General features: G+C 39.4%; 1 protein-coding gene, 1 non-coding gene and 1 pseudogene across 5 annotated transcripts in view; 2 read left to right on the forward strand and 1 right to left on the reverse strand.

Moving 5' to 3' along the window:
- Positions 1-8,215: 8,215 nt before the first annotated feature.
- TAF1A (TATA-box binding protein associated factor, RNA polymerase I subunit A) overlaps positions 8,216-26,518 on the reverse strand; it is a 31,513-nt gene continuing 13,210 nt past the window's right edge. For all 4 annotated transcript variants that reach the window (XM_038586192.1, XM_038586194.1, XM_038586195.1 and 1 more), the window contains 7 exons: positions 24,007-24,205; positions 19,805-19,935; positions 18,071-18,229; positions 14,506-14,572; positions 13,666-13,789; positions 11,243-11,397; positions 8,216-8,680 (listed from right to left, as the gene is read on the reverse strand). In XM_038586192.1, coding sequence (XP_038442120.1) covers positions 8,568-8,680; positions 11,243-11,397; positions 13,666-13,789; positions 14,506-14,572; positions 18,071-18,229; positions 19,805-19,935; positions 24,007-24,205 — 948 coding nt within the window. In that variant the 3' untranslated portion in view covers positions 8,216-8,567. The remainder of the gene's footprint in view (positions 8,681-11,242; positions 11,398-13,665; positions 13,790-14,505; positions 14,573-18,070; positions 18,230-19,804; positions 19,936-24,006; positions 24,206-26,518) is intronic.
- On the forward strand, positions 11,433-13,036 carry LOC106558341 (annotated as a pseudogene).
- On the forward strand, positions 22,032-22,136 carry LOC119868096. The gene has a single exon (XR_005385867.1). It is a non-coding gene; the product is annotated as a U6 spliceosomal RNA (small nuclear RNA).

Here is a 26,518-nt window from a genome sequence, read left to right on the forward strand (position 1 = left end):
CAAAAAATAAATTTAAAAAAGTATATATATATATATATATATATATATATATATATATATATATATATTTCTTTAATGAGTGGAGGAAGGACATGGAGTTCCAAACTCACACAACCCCAAACCCAGACGGAGGCATGAAGCTGGGCATAAGCCTGCAGAAGCATCAGGTACCTGAGTTCACTTCTGGTACTTTCCATGGTTCTATTCCACCCTGAGATCTCCTGGGGTGGGGAGGGGGAGTTGCCCTTTGAAATGCAGATGAAATCAAAGGTGGGCTCCTGCTCACCATCCCAAATAGCCTTTCCAGACTGTGTCGAGAGAGAGAGCACAAGGAGCCTCAATCTAGTCAAGTGGGTCCTCACAATGCTTTGGGTTACAAAGGCCCCAAATGGCTCTTAAAATACAAACAAACAACATTTTTATAACTAAGGGAAAAGTCTGGAGGATTTAGTCATTAAGAATAATTGACAACACATCCCTGCTCTCCTATTTGTACTGCTCAATATCATCCCTACGTGAATATTGCTTTTTAAATGTAATACAGCACCCATGAGTCACTGGTGACTCTCCTGTTTCCATGGGATTGTTTGCTGAAAGGTTAGATAATGTCATCACTCTAGAAGCCTTGGGCAGGAGGAGTCACAAACAGCCTGCAGATTGACGTTCCACGGCCTTCTCAGAAAGGTCCTGTGAGGCATAAGAATGACTGCATTCTCTCCTTCCATGTGGGACCTGAAAGTATTTTTAGATGTTTTTTTTAAACATGTTATTTGAGAGGGGGAAAACATGAGCCGGGGGAGGGGCAGTGGGAGGAGCAGACTCCCCACTGAGCGGGGAGCCAGACGCTGGGCTGGATCCCAGGACCCCAAGATCATGACCTGAGCTGAAGGCAGATGCTTTACCGACTGACTGAGCCACTCAGGTGCCCCTCTTTTAGATTTTATTGACATTTATGTCTGTTTTCCCTTTGCCACAAAAAATGAGTTCAAAAGGAATGCTTCCTTCTTGGAAAATAATTCTTAATGATTGTGTTTAAAGAATTAGGGAGGCCCCGGGGGGCTCAGAGGGTGAGCGGTCTGCCTTCAGCCCAGGGTGTGATCCTGGGGACCCGGGATCGAGTCCCACATCGGGCTCCCTGCATGGAACCTGCTTCTCTCTCTGCCTGTGTCTCTGCCTCTCTCTCTCTCTCTCTTTCTCTCTCTTTGGCTTTCTCATGAATAAATAAAATCTTAAAAAAAAAAAAAAGAATTATACAGCACAGGGGAGCCTGGTTGCCTCAGTTGGTTGAGCACCAGACTCTTGGTTTCAGCTCAGGTCATGATCTCACGGGTTGTGGGATTGAGCCCTTTGTCTGGCTCTTGTCTCTGGCTCAGGGGCTCAGGCTCCCGGCTCCCCAGGGAATCTGGTTGTCTTCCTCTCTCCGTTGCCCCTCTCTCAACTCATGCTCGAACAAGCACTCTCTCTCTAAAATAAATAAATAAAATTTAAAAACCAAAAACAACCCAATCCTAAAAAAAAAAAAAAAAATACAGCATAGCACTAAAAAAACAAAACAAAATATTAGACATAATAATTTCTATCCACCCAGGACATGTAAATTCAAATCAGATCTTCTTGTTTTAGGCAAAAAGGGATTTCAAAATTAGCAGGAAAACATCAGCAAGCAGGTCCCATCAGACACAGTGATGGCATAAATTTCTGACTATTAAGAGATGCAACATTTCAGGTGGGACTACATAATATTTTAGATATAATTACATAATACATGTGATTTTAAGTTTTTTTTTTTTTAATTCATGAGAGATGGAGAGGGAGAGAGAGAGAGAGAGACAGAGACACAGGCAGAGGGAGAAGCAGGCTCCATGCAGGGAGCCCCACGCAGGACTCGATCCCAGGACTCTAGGATTATGCCCTGGGCCAAAGGCAGGCACCAAACCGCTGAGCCACCCAGGGATCCCCAATACATGTGATTATATAATAATCATGCAGTTACTAATTTTACCACGGATATGTTATTATCATGCTCAAAGCGTTATGCTGAAAGAGGAATGTTTAACAGAAAACAGATGCACAAAATACACTTTTTCAAGGAGTTTGTGCTCTGAGAAGAAAGGTTAAAAATAAGAGTCCAGGGATCCCTGGGTGGCGCAGCGGTTTGACGCCTGCCTTTGGCCCAGGGCGCGATCCTGGAGACCCGGGATCGAATCCCACGTCGGGCTCCCGGTGCATGGAGCCTGCTTCTCCCTCTGCCTATGTCTCTGCCTCTCTCTCTCTCTCTCTCTCTCTCTGTGACTATCATAAATAAATAAAATAAACATTTAAAAATAAGAGTCCAAATAATACTAGGCAGATGATATTAGGATAACAATAAGGAACAAACTTGCTACTAGAAATCCCTCGAAGGGAAAGATGGCATCAGGCTGGAGTGGCTAAGAAAATCCTAATAAGGGTTGCCCAGGGTGTTCAGATGAGGTACAGGTGGAGAACAGGAAACAAGTTTTGGCTGTTAGATGAACTTAGAAGTCTGGAGCTACAAGCTAGGACCAGACTGGGTATCTGAAATCACTTGAGCTCCAACCTTGGAGCCCAACATGGAACTCAAACTCACAACCTTGAGATACAGAGTCACATGCTCTACCAATTGAGCCAGCCAGGCATCCCAAATAGATGAATTTTTAAAAATGAACTTATTAGGAGATGCTAGCTCTAGGATTTGTAGGTCACATCCATCAAGGGTCTGCTTATTTTTGAAATATTTAAAATATATTCTAATTAAATCCAGCAGAAAAAGCCCTTGTGCTTTTTTGGATGCACAAGGCATGGATGCATCCATGGATAAATAACTCAATCCAGAGAGGCCACTTACCCCTTCATTAAAGAATGATCTGGTTTTGTATTCATTTCTTAGTTTCTTTACCTTTTTTTTGTTCATAGTAAATATTACCACTTACTGAGAGAAAAACAATACACCAAGACTCATGCTAAATATTCTTTGCCTTTCCTCAGATCACCTCATTACAGCATAAACCTGAGGCTAAATTACAGCACAAACTTGAGGTGCTTTGTTTGAATCCAGACCTTTCTGACTCCATAAAGCTTGCTGATTATTTTTTTTGGTTGGTTCTTTTTGCTAAGCATCATTGATAAAATTCAGACAATATACAACTGACTCATTTTGTGTATGCTTTTTAGTATATTCAAGAGTGAATTGTGCAACCATCACCCCAAATTGGGGATATTTTTCATCACCCCAAAAGAAGCCCTGTACCCTTTGGTATCACTCCCACCTCTTCTTTCCGCCTACCCACCCCCCTCCCTCCATCCTAGGCAACCACTAATCTACTTTCTTCATCTTTGTAGACTTGCTTATTCTGGACATTTCCTATAAATGGAATCATATATTGTATAGTCCTTTTTATTGTTTAAAGTGACCTGAAGTAGGGATGCCCGGGTGGCTCAGTGTTAAGCGTCTGCCTTCAGCCCAGGGCATGATCCTAGAGACCCAGGATCGAGTCCCACGTTAGGTTACCTGCATGGAGCCTGCTTCTCCCTCCCTCTGCTTCTGCTGTGTCTCTGCCTCTCTCTGTGTCTCTCTCATGAATAAATAAAGAAAATCTTAAAAAATAATAATAAATAAAATAAAGTGACCTGAATTGCACAGGATGGGATAAATCACAATCCCTGGCTCATAATTCACTGTCAACATTAGTCCATGAAGAGCTTGCTGCTTAATTAAGAAACTAGACCACAGGGGATCCCTGGGTGGCTCAGCGATTTAGCACCTGCCTTTGGCCCAGGGCACGATCCTGCAGTCCCGGGATCGAGTCCCACATCAGGCTCCTGGCATGGAGCCTGCTTCTCCCTCCTCCTGTGTCTCTGCCTCTCTCTCTCTATGTCTATCATAAATCAATCAATCAATCAATCAATCAATCTTAAAAAAATAAAATAAAACAAAAAAATATTAAAAAAAAAAGAAACTAGACCACTATCAGTAATTCACGTCCCTACTGTGTTTCTCTGCCATCCTACAGCTCTGCTTCTCCCATTCAGAGGTAACTACTTGTGTTCACTCTTCTCTGGTTTTTTATATGCAGTTTCATCACAACCTGTATGCATTTACAAATATTTTAGTCATTAGTTTGAACGTTATGAAGTCTGATCTCTACGTAGCCACAAAGTAGTAAGTTGGGACTCCCTTCTTTCACTTGGTATGTTACTGAGACCCACCTATGTTGGTGTATAAATCTATGGTTTATTCATTTTTCTTTACATGATTCTACCACAATTTATCCAGTCACACACCAATGGACATTTGTGGGTTTTTTTCTAGTTTTTCTATTATGAACAGTGCGACTGTCCCTTGGCATACATGTACAAGCATTTCTCAAGTGAATCCTCAGGGAGAGTATTAGAAAATGGTAAAGTGTTCCCTAAAACAATTTTCCCCCCACAATTTCCCCTTTTTATTGATTTCTGACATCAACACACTAAACGTACTAAACATGGGTATGGGGATGCGTGGGTGGCTCAGCGGTTGAGTGTCTGCCTTAGGCCCAGGGTGTGATCCTGGAGTCCCGGGATCAAGTCCCGCATCAGGCTCTGTGTGGGAACCCTGCCTCTCCCTCTGCCTGTGTCTCTGACTCTCTCTGTGTCTCTCATGAATAAATAAAATGTTTAAAAAAAGAAACAAAACAAACGTGGGTAAGTACACTCTACTTCAGAGGACAACAGAGTTCTAGAACCAAGTAAGCACTGGCTCACAACATGCTTGCCGATTCCAGTCCTCCAACAGCACTTTATTTTTCTTCTAGCATTGATTCTTCAGTTTCAATACTGCAGCAGCAAATCATTCCTCAGATAAAGAAAACTGAGATCCGTATTTTCAAACATTTTAAGAGAACTAGAGATAGGTTAGTGACTACAATATTTTATATCTCACCAGCCATGTACAAGAGACCCTGTGGACCCACATCCTCCTGAACCTTAGTATCTTACTTTTTGCTAGTTGAATGGGTCTGAACTGGCAGTCCACTACACTCTTGATTTGCATTTCCCTGAATTAAGTGCTTATGGTCCATATTTGCCCTCTTCTGTGAAATACTTGTTCATGGGCTTTGCCCATTTCTTTCTATTTTGAATTTATCTTATTCTTTTGTCAGTTTACATGTTGCAAATACTTTTTTTTTTAAAACCAATCTCTATACCCAAAGTGGAGCTCAAACTTACAACCCGGAAATTAAGAATCACATGCTCTACTGACTGAGCCAGCCAGGTGACCCACAGATACTTCTTTTAATAGACTGTATTTAATTTTCTTAAAGGTAACATTTGATAGGCAAAAAGTCCTAATTTTAATTTAGTTAGTTTACATATCATTTAATCTAGATAGAATATATGGGACAACTGTTTTTAAGGTAGTGGACAGACCACACACAAGACAGGGATTACTGAAGTGAATCTTTTTTTTTTTTTTTAAGATTTTATTTATTTATCATGAGAGACACAAAGAGAAGCAGACATAGGCAGATGAAGAAGCAAGCTCCCTGTGGGGAGCCCGATGTGGGACTCAATCCTGATCCCAGGAGTCCAGGATCACATCCTGGGCTGAAGGCAGGCACCAAACCACTGAGTCACCCAGGCGTCCCTGAAGTGAATCTCTTAAAATAAGTTCTACAATAGCCTAACTTCCCTATCTTAGGACAACTTCTCATGAGCAGTGCATGGAGGAGGAGTCCAAGCAAAGCATGGCAATCCCACGAAGCTAGTGAGCCCAAGATCAGAGTTTGGGGCAGCTGAGCGAGGAGAGAACTATGCAGACTGAGTAATCTCAAATATGTGTGAAGCCCTCCAGTCCATGGTTAATGGCTAGATGGTACACAGACTGAAAGATGGGTATGTTTTCATGGGAAGTATTAACTCAACTATTACACAATTTCTATATTTCAGAGGTTTCTAGGAGAAAACAAGATTTTAAATTATCTTTATTTAGTTCCTGTTATTTAGTGTTTAAAGACCAATCATGATGGATGGTCACTTAAGATTTGTTAAGTAGGAATTACTCCTAGGCATTCATTATATCTTTCATTATTCAAAGCAATCCAATGAGATAAATTCTACTCTCCCTCACCTGCAAGTAAACGAACTATGAAAGCTCAGTAACCTGCCCAAGAAGTCACAGAACTACCTAATGATAAACCCAGAATTCAAGCCTAACAGTCTCCCGAGGCCTCCCACTTGGCACAGGCACCCCAAGATACCACTCCCTATGACAAAGGCAGACTAGGTCAGTATGTTTCATGAATTTTCATTTAGTTCTACTCATTATTTAATGAGCTAGAAATTGGTAAATAGGTAGGGGCTGACAATAGATTATCAAGCCCAGATAATATACTATTAAAAAAGACAAATGTACAAAGTCAAGGTAACAATGTAGTAATTTAATAAGAGGCTGTATAGGGAGGGACCAGTGAGGATACAGAGAGGGAACCTACCAAGCCTGGCAGGGAGGACAGGTTTTGCTTGAGCTGACAGGCTCTGGGTTATGAACCCCCCTCTATTGTTTGCCTTGCTCCCTAGCTCAGTGCTCTGCAGGCTATAAACATTAAGTGAGGAGGAGGTACAGATAGGACAGAGACAGTGTGATCTTTCGAATCCACATCAGGCTGAGGTCCTGGGTCAAGTCACTTAATCTGTGAGACCCCCCACTTTCTTTCTAGATAAAATAGGGCTAATTCATAGAACTGTGGTGATACTAAGACGAAATGTAAAGCCCAAGGTACTTGATCAGCTTCAGCCATTATTATTCATGAAACTGACTTTAGTGGACCTCAAGCAAATTTCACAGCTGATTTACACTGCTCTGCCTAATGAAATTTGACCATTTGATATAAAAACTATAGGAAACTAAGCTTTCCGTAGACACCAAGAATCGTATCTACTCATTTCTCTTTCATTCCCACCTCCATTTGCCAGAGATCATGAGAACTCATAAATCCTATCTAATAGCTTTTGACTAAAGGTTTCAGGGAGCAGATGCCCTGACAAACTCAGCCTTTGGTTTGAGATTTTGTCCACATTGTCTGGGGATTTCATTCCCAGTGCTGGTCTTCTACAGAACTTACATAATCCACTCACCAACTCCCAGCAGTAAAGCTGGCCCTACTCATGTGGTAGCTGAACCTGGCTTATGTTAGTCTGCAGGGCACCTACCGGTTTCATATGTATATTATAAGGATGAGTGGTTATTTGTTGATAGTCATCTCACTAAGTACAAAATACTAAATCAAATTATTGACAAAGCATCACTCGTCCCTCAATTTTCTTGCAGATGGTTTCTAATTAGAGAGAACATAAGCAACAGGGAAAATGGGTGGTTTGTCATCTACATACAGGAGTTGCTCTAAGGCTAGTGGGCCTTCCTGGAACTCAAATACAAGTTATCTGCACCATAAAGGTGTAAGAGCTGAGACAGTCTGGAAGAAGCACTCGCTCTACTAGTTACCACAACGTACTATAAAGCTCCGGCTTCTATTCCAGGAAGGCCGTTCCTGGCTTTTGCAGCACGCTTTCCCACTGGGCTGACTGGGTGACCTGGGGACACTATTTCACTGGCACAATCTCCTCCACTGCCCAGCTGCCTACTGCCACATCCCAGGCTCCAAAAGAAAGGTGAGGGACACAGGATTCAAGGTATGTCTTAGATTATTGCTGTGCTCAGCAAAACAACAACAAACTAGAGCCCTTTGAAGTTAGGCCACCCCTCTACTGTCTCTGACCCAAATGAGTCTTCTAGAGTCAAAGGTAGCTCTCTGGCAGAAGGTCACTTGGCCCCAAACTGCCATGTCTTAATATCAAATAAGAAAGAGGAGTCCTTTAATTCCTTCTCTGTTCCCAAAATTCCTTGACAGGACTCATGACCAATATATATACATTTTTAAAGATTTATCTATTGGAGAAAGAGAGCGTGTGCACTTGCATGCACCTGCAAATGGGGGAGGGGACAGAGGGAGAGGGAGAGGGAGAGAAGAAGACTCCCCTGCTGAGCATTGAGCCTGCTGAGGGGCTCGATGTCACGACCCTGAGATCATGACCTGGGCGGAACCAAAATCAAGAGCTGGGCACTCAACCAATGGAGCCGCCCAGACACCCCTCAATGTATTCTTTATGAAGGTAAACCTAACACAGATCATTCAGAATCTCAAAAAAAGAATACAGATTCACTTAATACTACAAGTTATGTTTTATTACATAAGCAAATTATCTGGAAATGGCAATAACTGCTCTGTAACTGTATTCTCTGATTAAACAAATATATTTCTTACATGGGAGTTATTCTTTAATAAATATATTTCACAGTACAAAAAAAAGAAAAATGTATTTACAAAGGACAAAGGCGGTGAGACTGTTTCTTTAGCTACAATTATAATAAAATATAGAAAAATATAAAAATAACTTTTTTGTAGCCATATAAACGACCTCCTAGAAACATCCAGTAAATAAATGCATTCAATAATTACCCCCAGAGCTACTATTCTGTGGCTATCATCTGAGATAACTAATATTCAAGATCACAGTCCGGGATTTGCAATACTGTATTTTTTCACTGATTTCTTTATCCGCTTAATTTTTTTCTTTATGACTTGATCATCTTGCTTGGAAATATATCGAAAATACCTGCAACCTAAAAAACAAAACAAAGCAAAATAAATGGTAAGTTTTACTACTTTTCAATTCTTCAAGTAGATTTCTACACTTTAAAAATTTTGCTTCAACTCTGGCACACCAATGATCATGAAAATGGGGGGATCTGTATTATGTATACCAACATGTCCTAAACACACTCTAAGAGCTGTTCCAGTGAAATGTACGCTTCCTATATATGAAAATGTTTCTGATCCGTCATGATTAGAGCATATACCTCCACTGGTTTTCCACCTGCCTCCCAAGCCCTGGTGATATGAGTATTATACACACATTCATATATTATATGAGCCCTCCCCCAAAAGCAAACAACTGCAGCTTCTCTTTCAATGTTAGCTCGTCACACAGCCAAAGAGGCATCTGTAACAATAAGAAAGTTCTCTATAAGGAAACCTCGATGTGAAGGATCAGAATAAACAACTCACAGGTCAGAAGAGAGCAGAACCTATCAAGTCATTCTAGCACCTAGCAGAGCAGCTGGGTGGTGAGCGTGCAGCTCTGACCAGGGCGCCTAGTGCTCATCAGAAGTGCTTTTCATAATCTTACAACGCTAAGCGGATCACTGGTTAAATATTTCAGAGATGAATCAAATTTCTGTTAAAAAAAATGTAAACTGGGTATTACAAGCGATTTTTTTTATATTTGATAAATGAACGAGACCATAAATCACATAAGAAAAACTAATTTCATCATAATCTCAGCATGTATAAATCCATCTTCTCTGGGAAATTGCTAGGACATATACTGTACCTAACTAACCATTTTTATTATCCCTGAAAACAGTGTGCCAGAGTCACTAAAATTTCATTAGCTAGGAAGCAGTGGTGTCTGTGGTGTTAATATTATAACCTGTATTTCTAAACACATCTCTACTACTTTAGCATAAATAAAATGCTTTGTACCCAGACCTCTGCTTCTATCTAGAATACAGAAAGATGAAAAGAACTTCGCTCCCACCTAACACAGAGAAAAAGCCAAGTAACTACGAACTCCTACCTCATCATGAGCCACCAGACCTCATGAAGTCTCGAGGGGTGGGACTGGCTTGCCTTAGAAGAGCATGGGAAGAAAGGCAGGTACCATGCCCTACTGTTAGCATGAAGCAAAGGCAGGCCATGACCAGAATTTGAATCCTGTGATTTAAAGAGGGTAACCAGAGCCCAGACAAAACCCAGCTCAACTCCTGAACGGACTGACTCAACCAACACTACAGCCCCAAAGAAGAGATGTACCCACTTTCAGGCATGATTATGCCTGATATTCATAGAGCAGTTTTGAATCTATGAAGCACTTTGATGTGATGCTCACGTGATGCTTACAAGAATCCTGTAAGCAACATGGACAGGTGTTAACAAACCCCACTCCCAGAGAAGGCTCCCAAAGGTTAACTGTTTGACCTAAGTGACAGGGAAAGGTGACAGAACCAGAAGATCAGCCCAGGTCTCCAGACTCTGCTCAAATACAAACACCTTTAGATATCTGTTAGATGCATCTACCCTGCTCCTAAGTGAGAAATCACCATCTGAATCCTATTTCTATTCCTTGGTGTGGGTTGAGAAATGTTACAACTGCTTTCATATTTAATTGTCCCTCTTAGAGGCCAGCATTTTATTAACCTTAGTAACCACCTGAAACACTCACTTGAGAATACTAATTCCACAATAATAGCACCCATATTTAAAACCACACTGAAGAATCTGTTTAGGATACTCTGAATTCACTAGCAACAGACTCCTTACTCATGGACACGGAGACATTCAGTTCATCTCTGAGCAGACCCAGCAGTGGTCCCATCTTTGTCCTCATATAGCAGTGGCACAATCAGAGTCTTAACAGCCAAAATAATCCACAAAGAAAAGATCAATTTCCCTTTGTTTTAAGAGGATTTTTAAGGGGCACATGGGTGGCTCAGTGGTTGAGCGTCTGCCTTCAGCTCAGGTCGTGATCCTGGGGTCCTGGGATGGACTCTTGTGTCAGGCTCCCCACAGGGAACCTGCTTCTCCCTCTGCCTGTGTCTCTGCCTCTCTCTGTGTCTCTCATGAATAAATAAATAAAATCTTTTTTTAAAAAAAGAGGATTTTTAAATAAATTAATAGGAAGTATACTTTTTTTACAGGAAGAAATGTTTCATCCAATAGGAACAGATAAGTATATATTATAGAGAGTGATTATAAAACAATGAAGTCCGGTAAAGGGTATTTTTCTATTTCTAATACTGTAAGGTAGACAATGTCAGGAAACTTTCTACATCGTTGTTGGGAAAACAGTCTGCATCCTCTGCCTTGATTGGCTGCTGAGGATACTCAAGTTACAGCATACAAACCAACCACCACAATCAACAAGACAAAATCACTGTTTCTAGCCTACGGACAGTCCTGACAAGCAGATCACCTGGCCAAACTCAAGATTCATTTTCCCATTTGCCAGTTATGTCTCCAGTCTCTAATGTCCTTGGGCTGTGGCATGAATGAATGGTCACAATTTGTAATTTCGAAATCATCCAAAAGCTGTGTCTAGATAAGAAGAAAACAAAACCTGGTACCTTTTCCTAACAATATTCCAGCTACCAAAGCTTTCTCACAAGCCAAAGCTTTATCCTCTTTCCAATTGGTTTTTGCCCAAAAGAAGCTGAAGTGAAAGCCTGGCCACCAGTTTTTCCTGGAGTTCCATTCTTCTTGAACCCAAGCAAGGTGATTCCTAGAAAAGAAAAATATCAAAAGGGAAGGTCAATGATGGAGGGGAACCTATACTGCCAGAATCTGAACCTAAGAGTCTGTGAAGTCCTTTATTCAGGCAGCTGAGAAGATGGCGGACAGACTGAGCGGGCCTACCAAAAGCAGTCAACCATTTTTCAAAATGAGAAGAGTCCTGCTTGGAGAAACTGGCAAGGAGAAGCTCCTACAATATTACAAAACATCAGTCTGGGCTTCAAGATGCCGAAGGAGGCCACAGAGGGCACCTTTACTTACAAGAAATGCCCCTTTCCTGGTAATATCTCTGTCCAAGCACAGATTCTGTCTGGGGTGGTGGGTGACCAAGATGAAGATGCAGAGGGCCAGTATCATCTGCTGAGACTATGTCTACTACATCCAAAAGTGCCACCAATTAGAGAAACACCACAAGAACAAGTCCGTGTACTTGTCCCCCTGCTTTAGGGACGTCCCGATAGGTGACATGGTCACAGTGGGGGAGTGCCGACCCTTGAGCAAGACTGTGTGCTTCAATGTGCTCAAAGTCACCAAGGCCACCGGCACCAGGAAGCAGTTCAGAAATTCTGAGACTAGACAGACATTTGTCCACACCCTCAAAAGAAAACAGTTTATTTTCCCCAGTCAAAAAAAAAAAAAAAAAAAAAAAGAATTCGTGGAAAGATGACAAGGAAGATGTTCTCAAAGTAATTTCTGAGTGCCGCTATCCATGGTATGGCACATGCATGAAAGCAAATTCTTTTTAGTTCTCTTTGATTTCTGCTATCCATTTAAATAGCCAGTTGGATACACATAGTGATTAACAGCACACAGTCTGAACTCAAGATCCTGGATTCAAATCTCAGATCTTCCATTTACTACCTATGTGCTCCTGAGCAAGCTGCTTAACGTCTCTGAGCCTCAATTTCCATAGAGCTATTAACAGTACCCATCTCACAGCACTGTTATTAAACTGGCCCAAGAGGGGATCCCTGGGTGGCTCAGGGGTTTAGCGCCTGCCTTTGGCCCAGGGCGTGATCCTGGAGTCCCGGGATTGAGTCCTGGGATCGAGTCCCGCATTGGGCTCCCTGCATGGAGCCTGCTTCTCTCTCTGCTTGTGTCTCTGCCTCTATGTCTATCATGAATAAATAAATAAAATCTTAAAAAAAAACAAAACTGGTCCAAGAGTATAGGGGTCTCATGTAAAGCTCTTTGCATGTTGTCTGTACATAGTAACTGTTCAATAAATATTAGCTATTATGATTATTAAGTAACTTAAAAGTTACTTTAAAACCTTACTTTATATGCCACAAAGAATTCTACCACTCAAATTAAGATGCCATTATTACACAAATTGTTAACACACAGGTTTGACAGTTGAACCCAGACAACACTATGTGTTCGTCAATAATTTAATTGAGCAAATATTTATTAACACCCATGTTGACCCTGTGGCAGAACTTCCAGAGGTTAAAAAACTGAATAGTAAACTTCTCTGCCTTCACGAATCTTGCAGCTAGCTGGGGTTTATACGCTGCTGTAAATGTGGAAGGTGGTTTACAGTTACCACACCAAAAACATTTTATCAGCAGCATTCTTCCGTCTCCAAGATCAAGTCAGATCTGAAGCCTGACCCAAGTTCCCACTGACGAGGAAGCTTCTAACCAACTAAGATAGATATGATAAATGAAACTTAATTTTGTGATCTCTCTTCTCTCAAAGTAAAAATGTCAAGGACCACTCCTGCTTTCACTTGCAATGTGACACTAATAATATTATGATCACAGCTATAGTTTTAGGTATCTAGCTCACAATGGACTTAACAAATATTCGCTGAATGAATAACCTACAAAGATCTTTGGGGCCCTCAAAGCCTCACTAAAAATTACTGAAAAACAGCTGGGAGAAAAGCTGCTTCCTATGTGGTCTTGTAAGATGACGACACACAGGTCACCAAGAGCTTTACAAAGAGTCTAGCGAAGACTGGGAATGACCGGTTTTTGCCACTATTTCCAACTTGAAAACATACATATTCCCTAGTACTTCAGCGGTAAGGTACAGTACTTATTTTGACAGCATAAAATATCTTAATAGAATTTTTGCATGTTTTACTTGGGACTGTATTTTCTTGCTTCTGATATACTCAGAACAGCTGAAGACACAGTTCAAGAAATCTAAAAACATAAGCAAAGAACTTAAACACTGAGAAATATTAGCTAAAATACTGGGAAATTTTATTGACACTGATCCAGGAATAAATACTGTGTCTTTTACTTACTCCATTAAAGTCTGTCTCAGATATTTTGCCAAATATTTCCAAGCAGTTATATTTTTCGTGCATCCAGCAAAATCTAAGACTCCAAATAATACCTCCAATGCCAGTTTACGGTGGTCTTCTTTGTCTGCAATGGGCAGAACAATTAAAGAGTTTACACGAGGTATTGAAGTGCACAAGGCTAAAAATACATATTCAGTTGATAAAATATTACTGAGTTGTAAGCCTTCTAGTTTGGTTAACAGTTTAAAATAATTCATTATGCTCATATTTTGCTGTGATAAATCTGAAAATTCAGTAATTTAGTCCCTGCTAATGAAAGTTAGAGTGGTGGGTCTGATTTCTAAATCATTCTACTATATTCTACTGAGGGAGGACATTATTTAAGGAACCGGCCCTGTTTGGGCATTTCATATATGTTCTCTTCTAACAGGAGACGGACTGACGTAGCCCGAGTACCACTGGACTTAAGCTGACTTCCTTCTATGAACAAGTATGTTCTTTTTTTATATTGAACTGAAATGCAATAGAGATTCAAAGGTGAATTATATAAATTGAAGCCATTTATCTTGTGCTAACTATTGCCTAATTTCTATAGCATGGGTCAGCCAACTCTTCCTATAAAGGGACAGAAAGTAAACATTTCAGCTCTGTGAGCCATATGGTCTTTGTCACAACTACACAACTCTGCTGTTGTCGTGCAAAAGCAGCCATAGACAACACAAAAATGCTTCAATAGAACTCGATTTATAAAACAGGTGACGGGTGGATTTGCCCCACTGGACACAGTCTGCTAGTCTATAGCTTGTCTACACAAAGAGATATAAAACAAAAACTATTTACCTGATTTTCTCAGTAACCTATGAAATTCTAACATCAGTTTATGAGATGGTACAATCTGATACAAAATCTAAAAGAAAAAAATAATCATAATTTTGATACGTTATAAAAGCATTTCCCAAATTTCATTTTACTTTCAAATATAGTTCTTACTATCTAATAAACCCTCAGTAAATCAATCAAGGATTTAAAAAGATATCTTGCTTTTGTCCACCTTTAACTTGGGTACAGAAAGGTGTTCTAGGGGTGCCTGGGTGGCTTAAGTCGGTTAAGCATCTACCTTGGGCTCAGGTCATGATCCCAGTGTAGTGGTATCGAGCCCCATGTTGGGCTCCCTGTTCAGTGAGGAGTTTACCTCTCCCTCTGTGATCTCTCATTTTCGCTCTCAAATAAATAAGTAAAATCTTTAAAAGAAGAAAATCCCTGTTAATAACAAGATAGTCAGGGGGAGGGTAGGAGAAGTAGACAGGAACTTTTTATTTATTCCTTATACATTTTTATATTGTCTACCACATTAAAAACTTAATTTATTTGAGAAGCCTAGATAGAGAGCAAAAAAAAGGAAAGAAAGAATCAAAATCACAGAGAAAAGACAATAAATATTTATTGATCACAAAATGTCACAGGTTATTTATATAAATTAAAAAGCCCAAAAAAGGGATCCCTGGGTAGCTTAGCAGTTTGGCACCTGCCCTCAGCCCAGGGCATGATCCTGGAGTCCCGGGATCAAGTCCCACGTTGGGCTCCCTGCATGGAGCCTGTTTCTCCCCCTGCCTGTGTCTCTACCTCTCTCTCTGTGTCTCTCATGAATAAATAAATCTTAAAAAAAAAAAAAAAAAAGCCCAAAAAAACAGGGGTGGCTACTTTGGAAGATTGTGTTCAGGAACACAGCCCAGTAAGAGTGTTCAAGAAAATATTTTCACCATTCTACCATTTATCATTTTACACAATAGGGAGAAATTAAAGGTTTTTAAAACCTTTTTATGGGGGATCCTTGGGTGGCTCAGCAGTTTAGCACCTGCCTTTGGCCCGGGGCGTGTCCTGGGTCCCGGGATCAAGTCCCACATCAGGCTCCCTTCATGGAACCTGCTTCTCCCTCTGCCTATGTCTCTGCTTCTCTTTCTCTCTCTCTCTCTCTCTGTCTCTCATTAATAAATAAAATCTTTAAAAAAAATTCTTATTCTTCTAAGAATAAGAAATACTATACACATACACACATATATTTCATTTTTCTTTATTTACTTATTTATTTGAGAGAGAGAGAGACAGAGCATGAGCATGAGCAGGGGGAGGAAGCAGTGGAAAGGGAGAAGCAGACTCCCTGCTAAGCAGAGAGCCCAATACAGGGCACGATTCCCGGGACCCTGAGATCATGACCTGAGCTGAAGGCAGATGTTTAACCAACTGGGCCACCCAGGCAACCCAAGAAAGACTATTTTTATGAATACATAAAACATGATTTAAAGTAAAATCATATTTTTCATTTCAATATATTTCTCATTAGAAATCAATTTATTCTGTCTGCTTGCTGGGCTCCTTTGACCTTAGAGTGAAATTATTTCCTACAAAATGAAAGATAAATTTTATTAATTTTATTAATTACTCTTTTAAGTGAAGATCAATCACAATCAATATACCAATATCAAAGAGTATTTTTAAACCTCAGTTCCTATGAAATCACATTTGTCTTATGATTTATAGAATTCTGCAGTAAATAAATTGTGTGTGCCATTCAACACACTCTTAAAAAGTTATACGCACTCATATAATCAGCACCCAGATCAAAAACTAGAACATTATCAGAACCATAATAGTCTTTAGTTAGTTTTGGAGAATTCTTAGCCTTTAGCTCTTCAAATATTGGTTCTGTGTATCTGCTTTTGCCCTGTTCTCTCTCCTCTCCCTGGAACCTTAACCGAGTTCTCTGTACACCCTTTTATCCTTTCTGCTTTCTGGGCTTTGGCCTGATATTTTTTATACAGTTCATTTACCCCCTTCTGCTATGTTCAATCAGCTATCAAACCCATCTACTGAGTTCTTAATTTCAAACACTGCATTTTAAAATAGGAAAACGGAGATGAGCACTGGGTGTTATACTGTATGTTGGCAAATTGAACTCCAATAAAAAAATATACAAAAGAAAGAGAAAAAAAGAAAACAGAAGTTCCCTAAATCCATTTTATCTTGAACCTAATTAAGTATTCAATATAGTTGTTTTCTGTTACATTTTTTTAAAGATATTATTTTTGCGTAATCTCTACACCCAATGTACGGCTCATACCCACGACCCTGAAATCAAGAGTCACAGGCTCTACTGACTGAACCAGCAGGGCCCCTGTTACATTTTTTATTAAAATATTTTCAAAAATACCATTAGTGATTTACAATCTAAATTTAGGAAGTCACCAACTTGCTTTTTATTTTGTTAATAACTATACTCAATATTTTGTTGCAAAATGGGTAAAAATAAGTCTTGGACATTAAAATACCAACTTTAAAAATATTATCCAGTGAAATAAAGCCTGTTGAAAACTTTAAAATGTATAGTTTCCACATATGAAGTTTTGATAACATCAACTTTATAAATACATAAGTATACGTTAGAGCTAATGGAATCTTTTTTTAAGGCTTTATTTTTAAGTAATTTCTATACCCAGTGTCTGGCTCAAATTCACAACCCTAATACTCCACCAACTGAGCCAGCCAGGCACCCCAGCTAATGGACTTTTTAAAAGAAGACTGTTAGATAAGAATTTTTTGGGTAGCCCAGGTGGCTGTTTAATGCTGCCTTCAGCCCAGGGCGTGATCCTGGAGACCCGGAATCGAGACCCACATCGGGCTCCCTGCATGGAGCCTGCTTTTCCCTCTGCCTGTGTCTCTTTCTGTCTCCCTGTGTCTCTCATGAATAAATATATAAAGTCTTAAAAAAAATTTTTTTTTCCCTGGGGCCCCAGGGGTGGCACAGTCGCCTAGGTATCTGACTCCTGATTTCAGCCTAGGTTGTGGTCTCAGAGTCGTGAGATTCAGCCCTACATCAGGCTCCACACAGGGAGAGATTCTTTCTCTCCCTACCCCCATTCCTTCTCTAAATAAATAAATAAAAATTAAAAAAAAATTTTAATGCATTCAAGTGTATATTTAAAATAAGTCTTACTATATGTAAATTAAATTTCAATAAAGCTGATTTTCAAAAAATATCAAAGCAGAACTTTCCCACAAGGGTGGCAAAGGGTTTCCAAAATTCTGACCCTTTGCTCTCAGGCTCACTTGGACAGAGTGGTAGAGAATGACAGTGGAGGGCCACAGCCTGCTCTGTCCACCTCAGGGCACACACACAGTCATTTTCTATGAATGCTAGAATTTGAAAGTTGGAAAGCATGACCTAAGGATGTTTCAAATTTTACTTTTTTTTTTTCTTTAGTAATCTCTACACCTAACACGGGGCTCAAATTCATGATCCTGAGATCAAGTGTTTCATGCTCCACCAACTGATCCAGCCAAGCAGCCCTAAGGATATTTTAAAGTAGATCCCCAACCCTGTTCAAACTTTGAAATGAACATTTTATACCTTAAGCACGCTTATCAGTTTCTCTCTCGGTGCCTTCTCTCTCTTTAGAAAGTTGTATAAGTAGATATGAGCATTTGGATTTGATGGGAACTTTTCATCATAGGCATAATTGGTGAGTACCTCTCGGGCTTCATCTCGATCTCCATAGAATTCCAGCATCTATATAAAATAAGTCATAAGGTCTTGGCTAAATTCTTGAAAACAACTGTATGAAAGATAATACACGACTTTCTTGAGGGGTACAAAAATTCATTAAAATGACAAACAGTACTTACTATAAAGGGAACAACAGTCATGCCAGTTTTTGCTTTCACCAGAATGTTACAACTTCTGTGGAACACAGATTACTTACAACAAAGGCCTACATGGGTTTCCATTTCTTCCTTACCACATTTTTGTTACTGAAAAATGCAGCAACTTCAACCTAGGAACTATTCCTATAAGAAATAAAGTCCTCCAAGCAGGGCACACTAGCAACTGAAAAAGACCACATGAAGCAACTGACCTCAGGCCCGACAAAACTGCAGCCACAAACGGAGTGCATGGGAACTAGAACCCCTCTCCTTTCGTTCCCATCCGTACGTGGGAATTCCAATTCACTGGCATGTGGTTTCAGAGATTATCTTTTGACAACATAAATATCATGGTAGCATTCATGAAACTTCCAGAAAGCCAATTATTTTGAAGGCTTATGCCTAGTGCCCCTGCCACGGCTCCCTGTCCTTTCACACGAACTCGGGGATGACACGGCAGCGCACTCTAAACTTCTTAAAAGCCATTAGTCTTCATCCCACAAATTATGACCTATTTTCAGATTTTTGGCCCCTGGTCTTCTCTATTCCACTAAATCATAAAATATCTCCCTGCTTTTCTTCTAAGTTTATTAAGAATTATATAGGATGAATATTTATAAACTATATTGCTATTTATAACTATTTGACCATGACACATTACCCAGTGGCGAAGGAAAAAAAAAAAAAAAAACAGTAACATTTACAGTATATTAGTAAAATAAAAATTATTCAGACCAAAAAGAGACATAGTTTCTTTTTTTAATTTTTAAAACATTTTTGTTTATTTATTTATTTAAAGATTTTAATTTAGGCAATCTCTATACCCAACACGGGGCTTAAACTCACAACCCAGAGATTAAGAGTTGTATTCTCCACTGACTGAGCCAGCCAGGCGCCCCTCTCTTTATTTTTTTATTTTTTTTTTTTTTAAAACTGTATTTGATCATGACTTTTTTTTTTAATTTTTATTTATTTATGATAGTCACACACAGAGAGAGAGAGAGAGAGAGGCAGAGACACAGGCAGAGGGAGAAGCAGGCTCCATGCACCGGGAGCCCGACGTGGGATTCGATCCCGGGTCTCCAGGATCGCGCCCTGGGCCAAAGGCAGGCGCCAAACCGCTGCGCCACCCAGGGATCCCTCTCTCTTTTTTAAAAACAATTTTCTCGGGACGCCTGGGTGGTTCAGCAGCTGAACGTCTGCTTTTGGCCCAGGGCACGATCCCAGGGTCCCGGGTTCGAGTCCCACATCGGGCTCCCTGTGGGGATCCTGCCTGTGTCTCTGCCTCTCTCTGTAAGTCTCTCACGAATAAATAAATAAATCTTTTAAAAATAGAAAATTTAAAAAAAAACAATTTTCTCCGTTTAGTTGCCTTTTGATCAATAAAGATACGGTTTACAACAAAATGAAACTAAGAAAACTTTATACGAAGCCTACTTGCCTCTACATAACTCTTCACAAAAGGGTCCCAAACTCCAGGAGTTTGAATCAATGTACAAAGGTTTACAGACATCTTCCCGCTGTGGTTGAGCATATTCTGGAATGCTGTGTTGTAAGCATAATCCTCTTTATCTGTCCAAAGATAAAAGATTTTTCAAAGTTATTCAGTACTGAGGGCTTTGCTGACGGTAAAAGCAATCAACAAACTATCCACAAGGAAAGTTCAGGCTCCAATGGCTTTGCTAATAAATTCTAACAGAGACTTTTAAAGAATAATTTATAATATTAAATATTTAAAGAATAAAACTAATTCTTCACAAACTTTCCCCACTCCCCGCCCCCCAAAGGACAGAACGGGAGGAAGTGCACACACGGGGAAATTCAAGGATGAATCTAGCTGGTAGCTACGCTGATATTTGTTTTAAATTATTCATCTTATCACGCATTTGTTTTATATACTTTTTTTCGTGTTATGTTTCACACTATTAAAGGTTTAGAAGGAAAGTTAGTCCTTCAAAAGAGACAGCTAATAGAGCAGCCCAGATGGCTCAGCGGTTTAGCACTGCCTTCAGCCCAGGGTGTGATCCTGGAGACCCAGGATCGAGTCCCATGTAGGGCTCCCTGCATGCAGCCTGCTTCTCCTTCTGCCTGTGTCTCTGCCTCTCTCTCTGTCTCTGTGTCTCTCATGAATAAATAAATTAAAAAAAAAAAAAGAGACAGCTGATAGAAACAAAATCTTTTTATTTTTGGCCACTTTTTGGCCAAAAAAACCCAGCTCTCCCCTCCCATGAAAGGCACTGGTGTTCTCTTCCCAGAGGCTCAACTAAATAAATATAAATATGGATTTGGAAATGAAATCATAAAGGGAAAGTAGGTAAGGAACTATAAAGAAAGAGATTAAAAAAAAAAAAAAAAAAAGGCAGACCCCTGAGTCAGAATAAGTTGAGTGTGAATTTACCATGGAAGGGGGATTTCCAGTCACCAAGTGCATGAAACCCAAGCAGGACAGGCCATAGCCATGAGAAAAATCCCAAGCCAACACTGAGCATACATTCATGTGTTATGTTCTCATGAGTCTGGTTATACAGAACTAGTCCTAACCTTTTTCTCTTATTAAACAGACATTCAAGGTTAAAGATAATCTAAAGGGCTCCACACATTACTCCATCTTTATCTCTTGTTACAGAACAAAGTGTCAGCTGCAGAAAGGTACTGAATCATCTGCCCATGGAAGAGACAGTACAAATGCCATGTTCCAACTGCTTTAGTCATCAATGTTTGCTTGAGTTCTACCCACCCAGGTGTAAGAAAAAGGTAAATATTGATTTTAAAACTCATCCAATCAATTAATATCAACAAGCCAAAAAAAAAATATATCAACAAGCCTTTTTTAAAAGAAATATTACACCAAGCATTATGGAAAGGTTAACAGAATGTTAACAGAAAACATGAGAGATCTGTGACCTCAGAAGACCAATTAATCTAGAAGAAATACAACATAAAATAGACATGAAAAAACTTGGATAATTAAAAAGAGAGAAAGAACTGAACAATATGGGTTGAACATGCAGCTGACATATGAGGTTTGTGGCATGGAAATCACAGGTCTAATGAGTCCTGCAGGGCAGATGGCATTCTAGATGAGGAGGCAAGCTTATCATAAGATAGCATATCAGAAGCGTCCTGGGAGAGAGCCTACTCAGAGGGAAAGGAATTTTAAGATTAGTAAAGCTACATGCCCAGGAGACAGAGGAAATACTACTTATCAAACATAAGGTTAATATGGAATCACTGCTCATACTTATGACCCAATATATATAGGGACTGAGATTTGGATGGAGGATGAGAAAATGAAAAGGGTTCGTTCTAGAGATGCAATGGAGAAAAACTATACAAAACAAGGAAAATGCAGAGAATCAAATACAAATCTGTGGATAGAGGAGGATAACACCACCATGGGAAGTAAGAGAAAAGGAACTCTGTTTGAGAAATAAGGACACACAACCAATCTTGGTGTGGTCAATCAAGAAAACTGTTATGACCTTTGTATAGAAATAAAATAATTTTACCTTATCCTATTCTCTAAGCATGTTATTCTGATGAATAACATTATAAAGCAGGGGCACTTGGCTGGCTCAGTCAGAAGAGCATGAGACTCTTGATCTCAGGGTCATGGGTTCGAGCACCACAGTGAGTGCAGAGATTACTTAAAAATAAATAAACATCTTGTGCTCACTTCGGCAGCACATGTACTAAAATTGGAATGACACAGAGATTAGCATGGCCCCTGTACAAGGATGACATGCAAATAAATAAACATCATAAAAAAAAATCATAAACTAAACTCCATTCTAAACGTATGGGAAGAAATACTTCTTATATGCAATATCTAATGAAACAAATTTGCAACCTTTCTTAGAAATAATTTTAAAAAGCAATAAATCTAAGATGGACTTAATTTATGAATTATCTAATTTATGTCTGAAAAGTTTGATAAAAACAGAAATACTACAAAGGATGATCAAGAATTTTACATCAGGGACGCCTGGAAGCTCAGCGGTTGTGCATCTGCCTTCAGCTCAGGGCGTGATCCCGGAATCTGGATCAAGTCCCACACTGGGGTCCCTGCGAGGAGCCTGCTTCTCCCTCTGCCTATGTCTCTGCCTCTCTCTCTCTCTCTCTCTGTGTGTGTGACTATCATAAATAAAAAAAAATAAAAAAAAAAAAAGAAAGAAAAGGAAAACCAAAGCTGGTGGCATCAAAATTCCAGACTTCAAGCTCTATCATAAAGTTGTAACCATCAAGGCAGTATGGTACTGGCACAAGAAACAGACATATAGATCAATGGAACAGAATAGAGAATCCAGAAATGAACCCTCCACTCTATGGTCAACTATTCTTCAATGAAGCAGGAAAAAATATCCAATGGAAAAAAGATACTCTTCAACAAATGGCATTGGGAAAATTGGACAGCCACAGGCAGAAGAATGAAACTGGACCATTTTCTTACACCATACATAAAAATAGACTCAAAATGGATGAAAGACTTAGCTAAATGTAGAGACAGGAATCCATCAAAATCCTAAAGGAGAACACAGGCAGCAATCTCTGTGACCTTAGCCGCAGCAACTGCTTACTAGGGATCTCTCTCCAAAGGCAAGGGAAACAAAGGCAAAAATGAACTATTGGAACTTCATCCAGATAAAAGGCTTTTTTGCACAGCAAACAAAACCAAAAGACAACTGACAGAATGGGAGAAGATATTTGCAAATGTCTTCTCAAATAAAGGGCTAGTATCCAAAATCTATAAAGAACTTACCAAACTCAACATCCAAAGAATAAATAATCCAATCAAGAAATGAGCAGAAGACATGAATAGGCATTTCTCCAAAGAAGACATACAAATGGCCAACACACATGAAAATATGTTCAACATCACTCAGCATCAGGGAAATGCAAATCTAAACCACAATGAGATACTACCACACAATGGCTAAAATTAACAAGTCAGGAAAAACAACAGATGTTGGTGAGGATTTGGAGAAAGGGGAACCCTCTTAACACTGCTGGTGGGAATGTAACTGGTACAGCCACTCTGGAAAACAGTATGGAGATTCCTCAAAAAATTGAAAATAGAGCTACTCTATGATCCAGCAATTGCACTACTAGGTATTTACCCCAAAGATACCAATGTAGTGATCCAAAGGGGCACCTACACCCCAATGTTTATAGCAGTAATGTCCACAAAAGCCAAACTATGGAAATAACCCAAATATCCATTGACAGATGAATGGATAAAGAAGATGTGGTATATATACACAATAGAATGCTACTCAGCCATAAAAAAAAAAAAAAAAAAAAAAAAAAAAAGAAAGAAAGAAAAAAGAAATCTTGCATTTGCAACACCATGGATGGAACTAGAGAGAATTATGCTAAGTGAAATAAATCAATCAGAGAAAGATAATTATATGATCTCACTCATATGTGGAATTTAAGAAACAAACCAGAAGATTATAGGGGAAGGGAGAGAAAAATAAAACAATATGAAATCAGAGAGGGAGACAAACCATAAGAGACTCTTAACTCTAGGAAACAAACTGAGGGCTGTGGGAGGGAGGTGGAGGGATGGGGTAACTGGATGATTAATTAAAAAAAAATCCTAACAGTCTCATCGACACAAGAAGCACACTCCTCTTCACTCACCAAGCCTAGACAATTCCATCTTGTTTTTAGACCAAGTATAATACTGTAAAAGCCCTTTATAGGCCTGAATAAGATTGATTAACACTTCCTGGGAAGCTGACTTTTCACCGTATCTCCATGTCTCCGCATGACTGAGATTTCTATTTGCGTCTTCAAACATTCCATGATGCAGAAGGTATAATGCATGTTGTAAGGAGATCTGAAACAATAATAAGAAAAAGCCCAAATAGGTCATTAGATATTCATTATCCAAAAACTCAGTGAATATATATGCTAGGCTAAGACCTTGGTAAGGCACAGATGATATAACAACACTGTCATCAAAAATGTCAATTTAGCAAAGAGGAAAGATACATGAAATAACATTATGTAAATAAGCTAAATTACATAAATTTACAGAAGACAGTGTGATCTGGTGACAGACAGTCCTGGCTCAGATACTACCTAAAGTTAATAAACCTGAGTATGTTACTTGCTTTTGTGAGTCTTATGGGTTATAGGGAACAATTATTAACTCTTCAGAAGGCTGTTATGAGGACTAAATGAGATAATATTTGCATACTACCTAGTACCTACTTTGGCCCATAGCAGGTGATCAATGACTGATTTTATACATGTCACATAAGCTCAGAGAAAACATCTTAAGAAGGAGTACCAAAGAATGGCACTGGTTCAGATGGAAAAGTGAATGCCTGATACAGAAGCAGTAAGATTAAATACACAAAGGTCGGGAGGACACTTAGAAGGGGAATAATGGAAGTACAGCTAATCATGTGAGTAAAGTCAGAGTTCAAGGCCTTCATCGCAAACCAATGCAACAATTTCTCAACTGGTTTCTTCAACCCTGTCCCCCCTACAATCCACCTTCCACGTGGTTGTCAAAGAAATCTCATTTATATAAAACCCCTCAATGGCTCCCATTGCCTACAGGATAAAATCTTAAGTTCCATAGGGATGGCACAGAGGGTCCAGCTGACTCCTCCTGGCTTCTACTCAATCGACTTTTAAAGTAACGAAAGCACTGGATAGAGGGCTATCAAACTCTCATCAATGCCTGCCATGCCTGTTCACCCTCTTTCCTAATAGGCCCAGGTAACACCCACTTGCTTTTTCAGCCTCATCTGAAGCATCACTCATTTGCTCACAGCACTCTCCCGATTCTAGAGAGCTGATCATTCCCCTCTTTTGCCTTCTCACTGCATCTGGCATTTCTACTCTGTACCCACAATTTATTCCATGTACATGCCTGTCTCCCTCTACAGCAAGGAATATGTCTGGAAAATAGCAGTAAGTGTTTTTTTTAAAACTATTAACAAGAAATGCTTCATTGCCTATCCTAATTATCACCCTCAGACCCTAAAGTGTGAAGTAAGGTTCCTTTCAGATTTCTTCACTTCAATTGAATAGATTCTATGGGCTTCAAAGAACCCAACCAATAATATAGTTAAGATTTGACCCTCCCTCCCCAGTCAAATGGCTACCCAGTTTGTTCTTGAAAGAACAGAAGGGAACATACATTAAGACAGGCCATTCCTTTTTCCAACTGCTCAGTTGGAAATTTCTTCGTTAAGCAGAACCTTAAGCCGCTTCCATTTAAATTCTACTTATAGTATACCTGGGCTACTAGAGAATAAGATCATAAGAGAGCATGTGACACATAAGTGGAAATTCAGAAAAATTTCTTCTAATAAGAATCTTAATCTGGGGGAAACCTTTCTTCAAATTAAGCAAGCAGTGAGAATGTAAGATGGTGCAAAGTTAAATGTAGAGTTAATCTTTTTATATTTTATATTTACTTATATACATCTTTCTATATACATTTTTGTATAAAACATGACCCAGCAATTCGACTCCTAGGTATGTATATACTCAAAGGAATTCAAAATAGGAACTCAAACAGATACTTGTCTTTTGTTTTTGCTTTGTTTTGTTTTAGATTTTATTTATTTATTTATGAGAGACACAGAGAGAGAGAGGCAGAGGGAGAAGCAGGCTCCATGTAGGGAGCCTGATGCAGGACTTGATCCCAGGACTCCAGGATCACGCCCTGGGCCAAAGGCAGGTGCTCAACCGCTGAGTCACCCAGCATCCCTCTCAAACAGATACTTGTATACCAATGTTCACTCTGGCACTATTCACAATAGCAAAAAGGTTGAAACAACCCAACCACAGATGGATAGCAAAATGTGATAGGTACAGACAACAGAATGCTAATAAGTCATAAAAAAGCCATAAAAAGTTGTACAATATAAATATAAATAAATCTTGAAAATACTATGTTAAGCAAAAGAAGCTAAACATAAAAGAACTAATACTACGTGATTCCACTTACATAAAATACTGAGAATAGGTAAATTCATAAACAGAGAACAGATTAGAGGTTACCAGGGGTTGGGAAGAGGAAACAGGGAGTAATTGCTTAATGGGTACAAAGTTTACATTTGGATGATGAAAAAGTTTTGGAAATGCTGGTGATGGTCACATGACACTGTGAGTTTATTAGTGCCACTGA

Source organism: Canis lupus, chromosome 38 (assembly GCF_011100685.1).
Source record: "Canis lupus familiaris isolate Mischka breed German Shepherd chromosome 38, alternate assembly UU_Cfam_GSD_1.0, whole genome shotgun sequence".
Classification (NCBI taxonomy): Eukaryota; Metazoa; Chordata; class Mammalia; order Carnivora; family Canidae; genus Canis; species Canis lupus.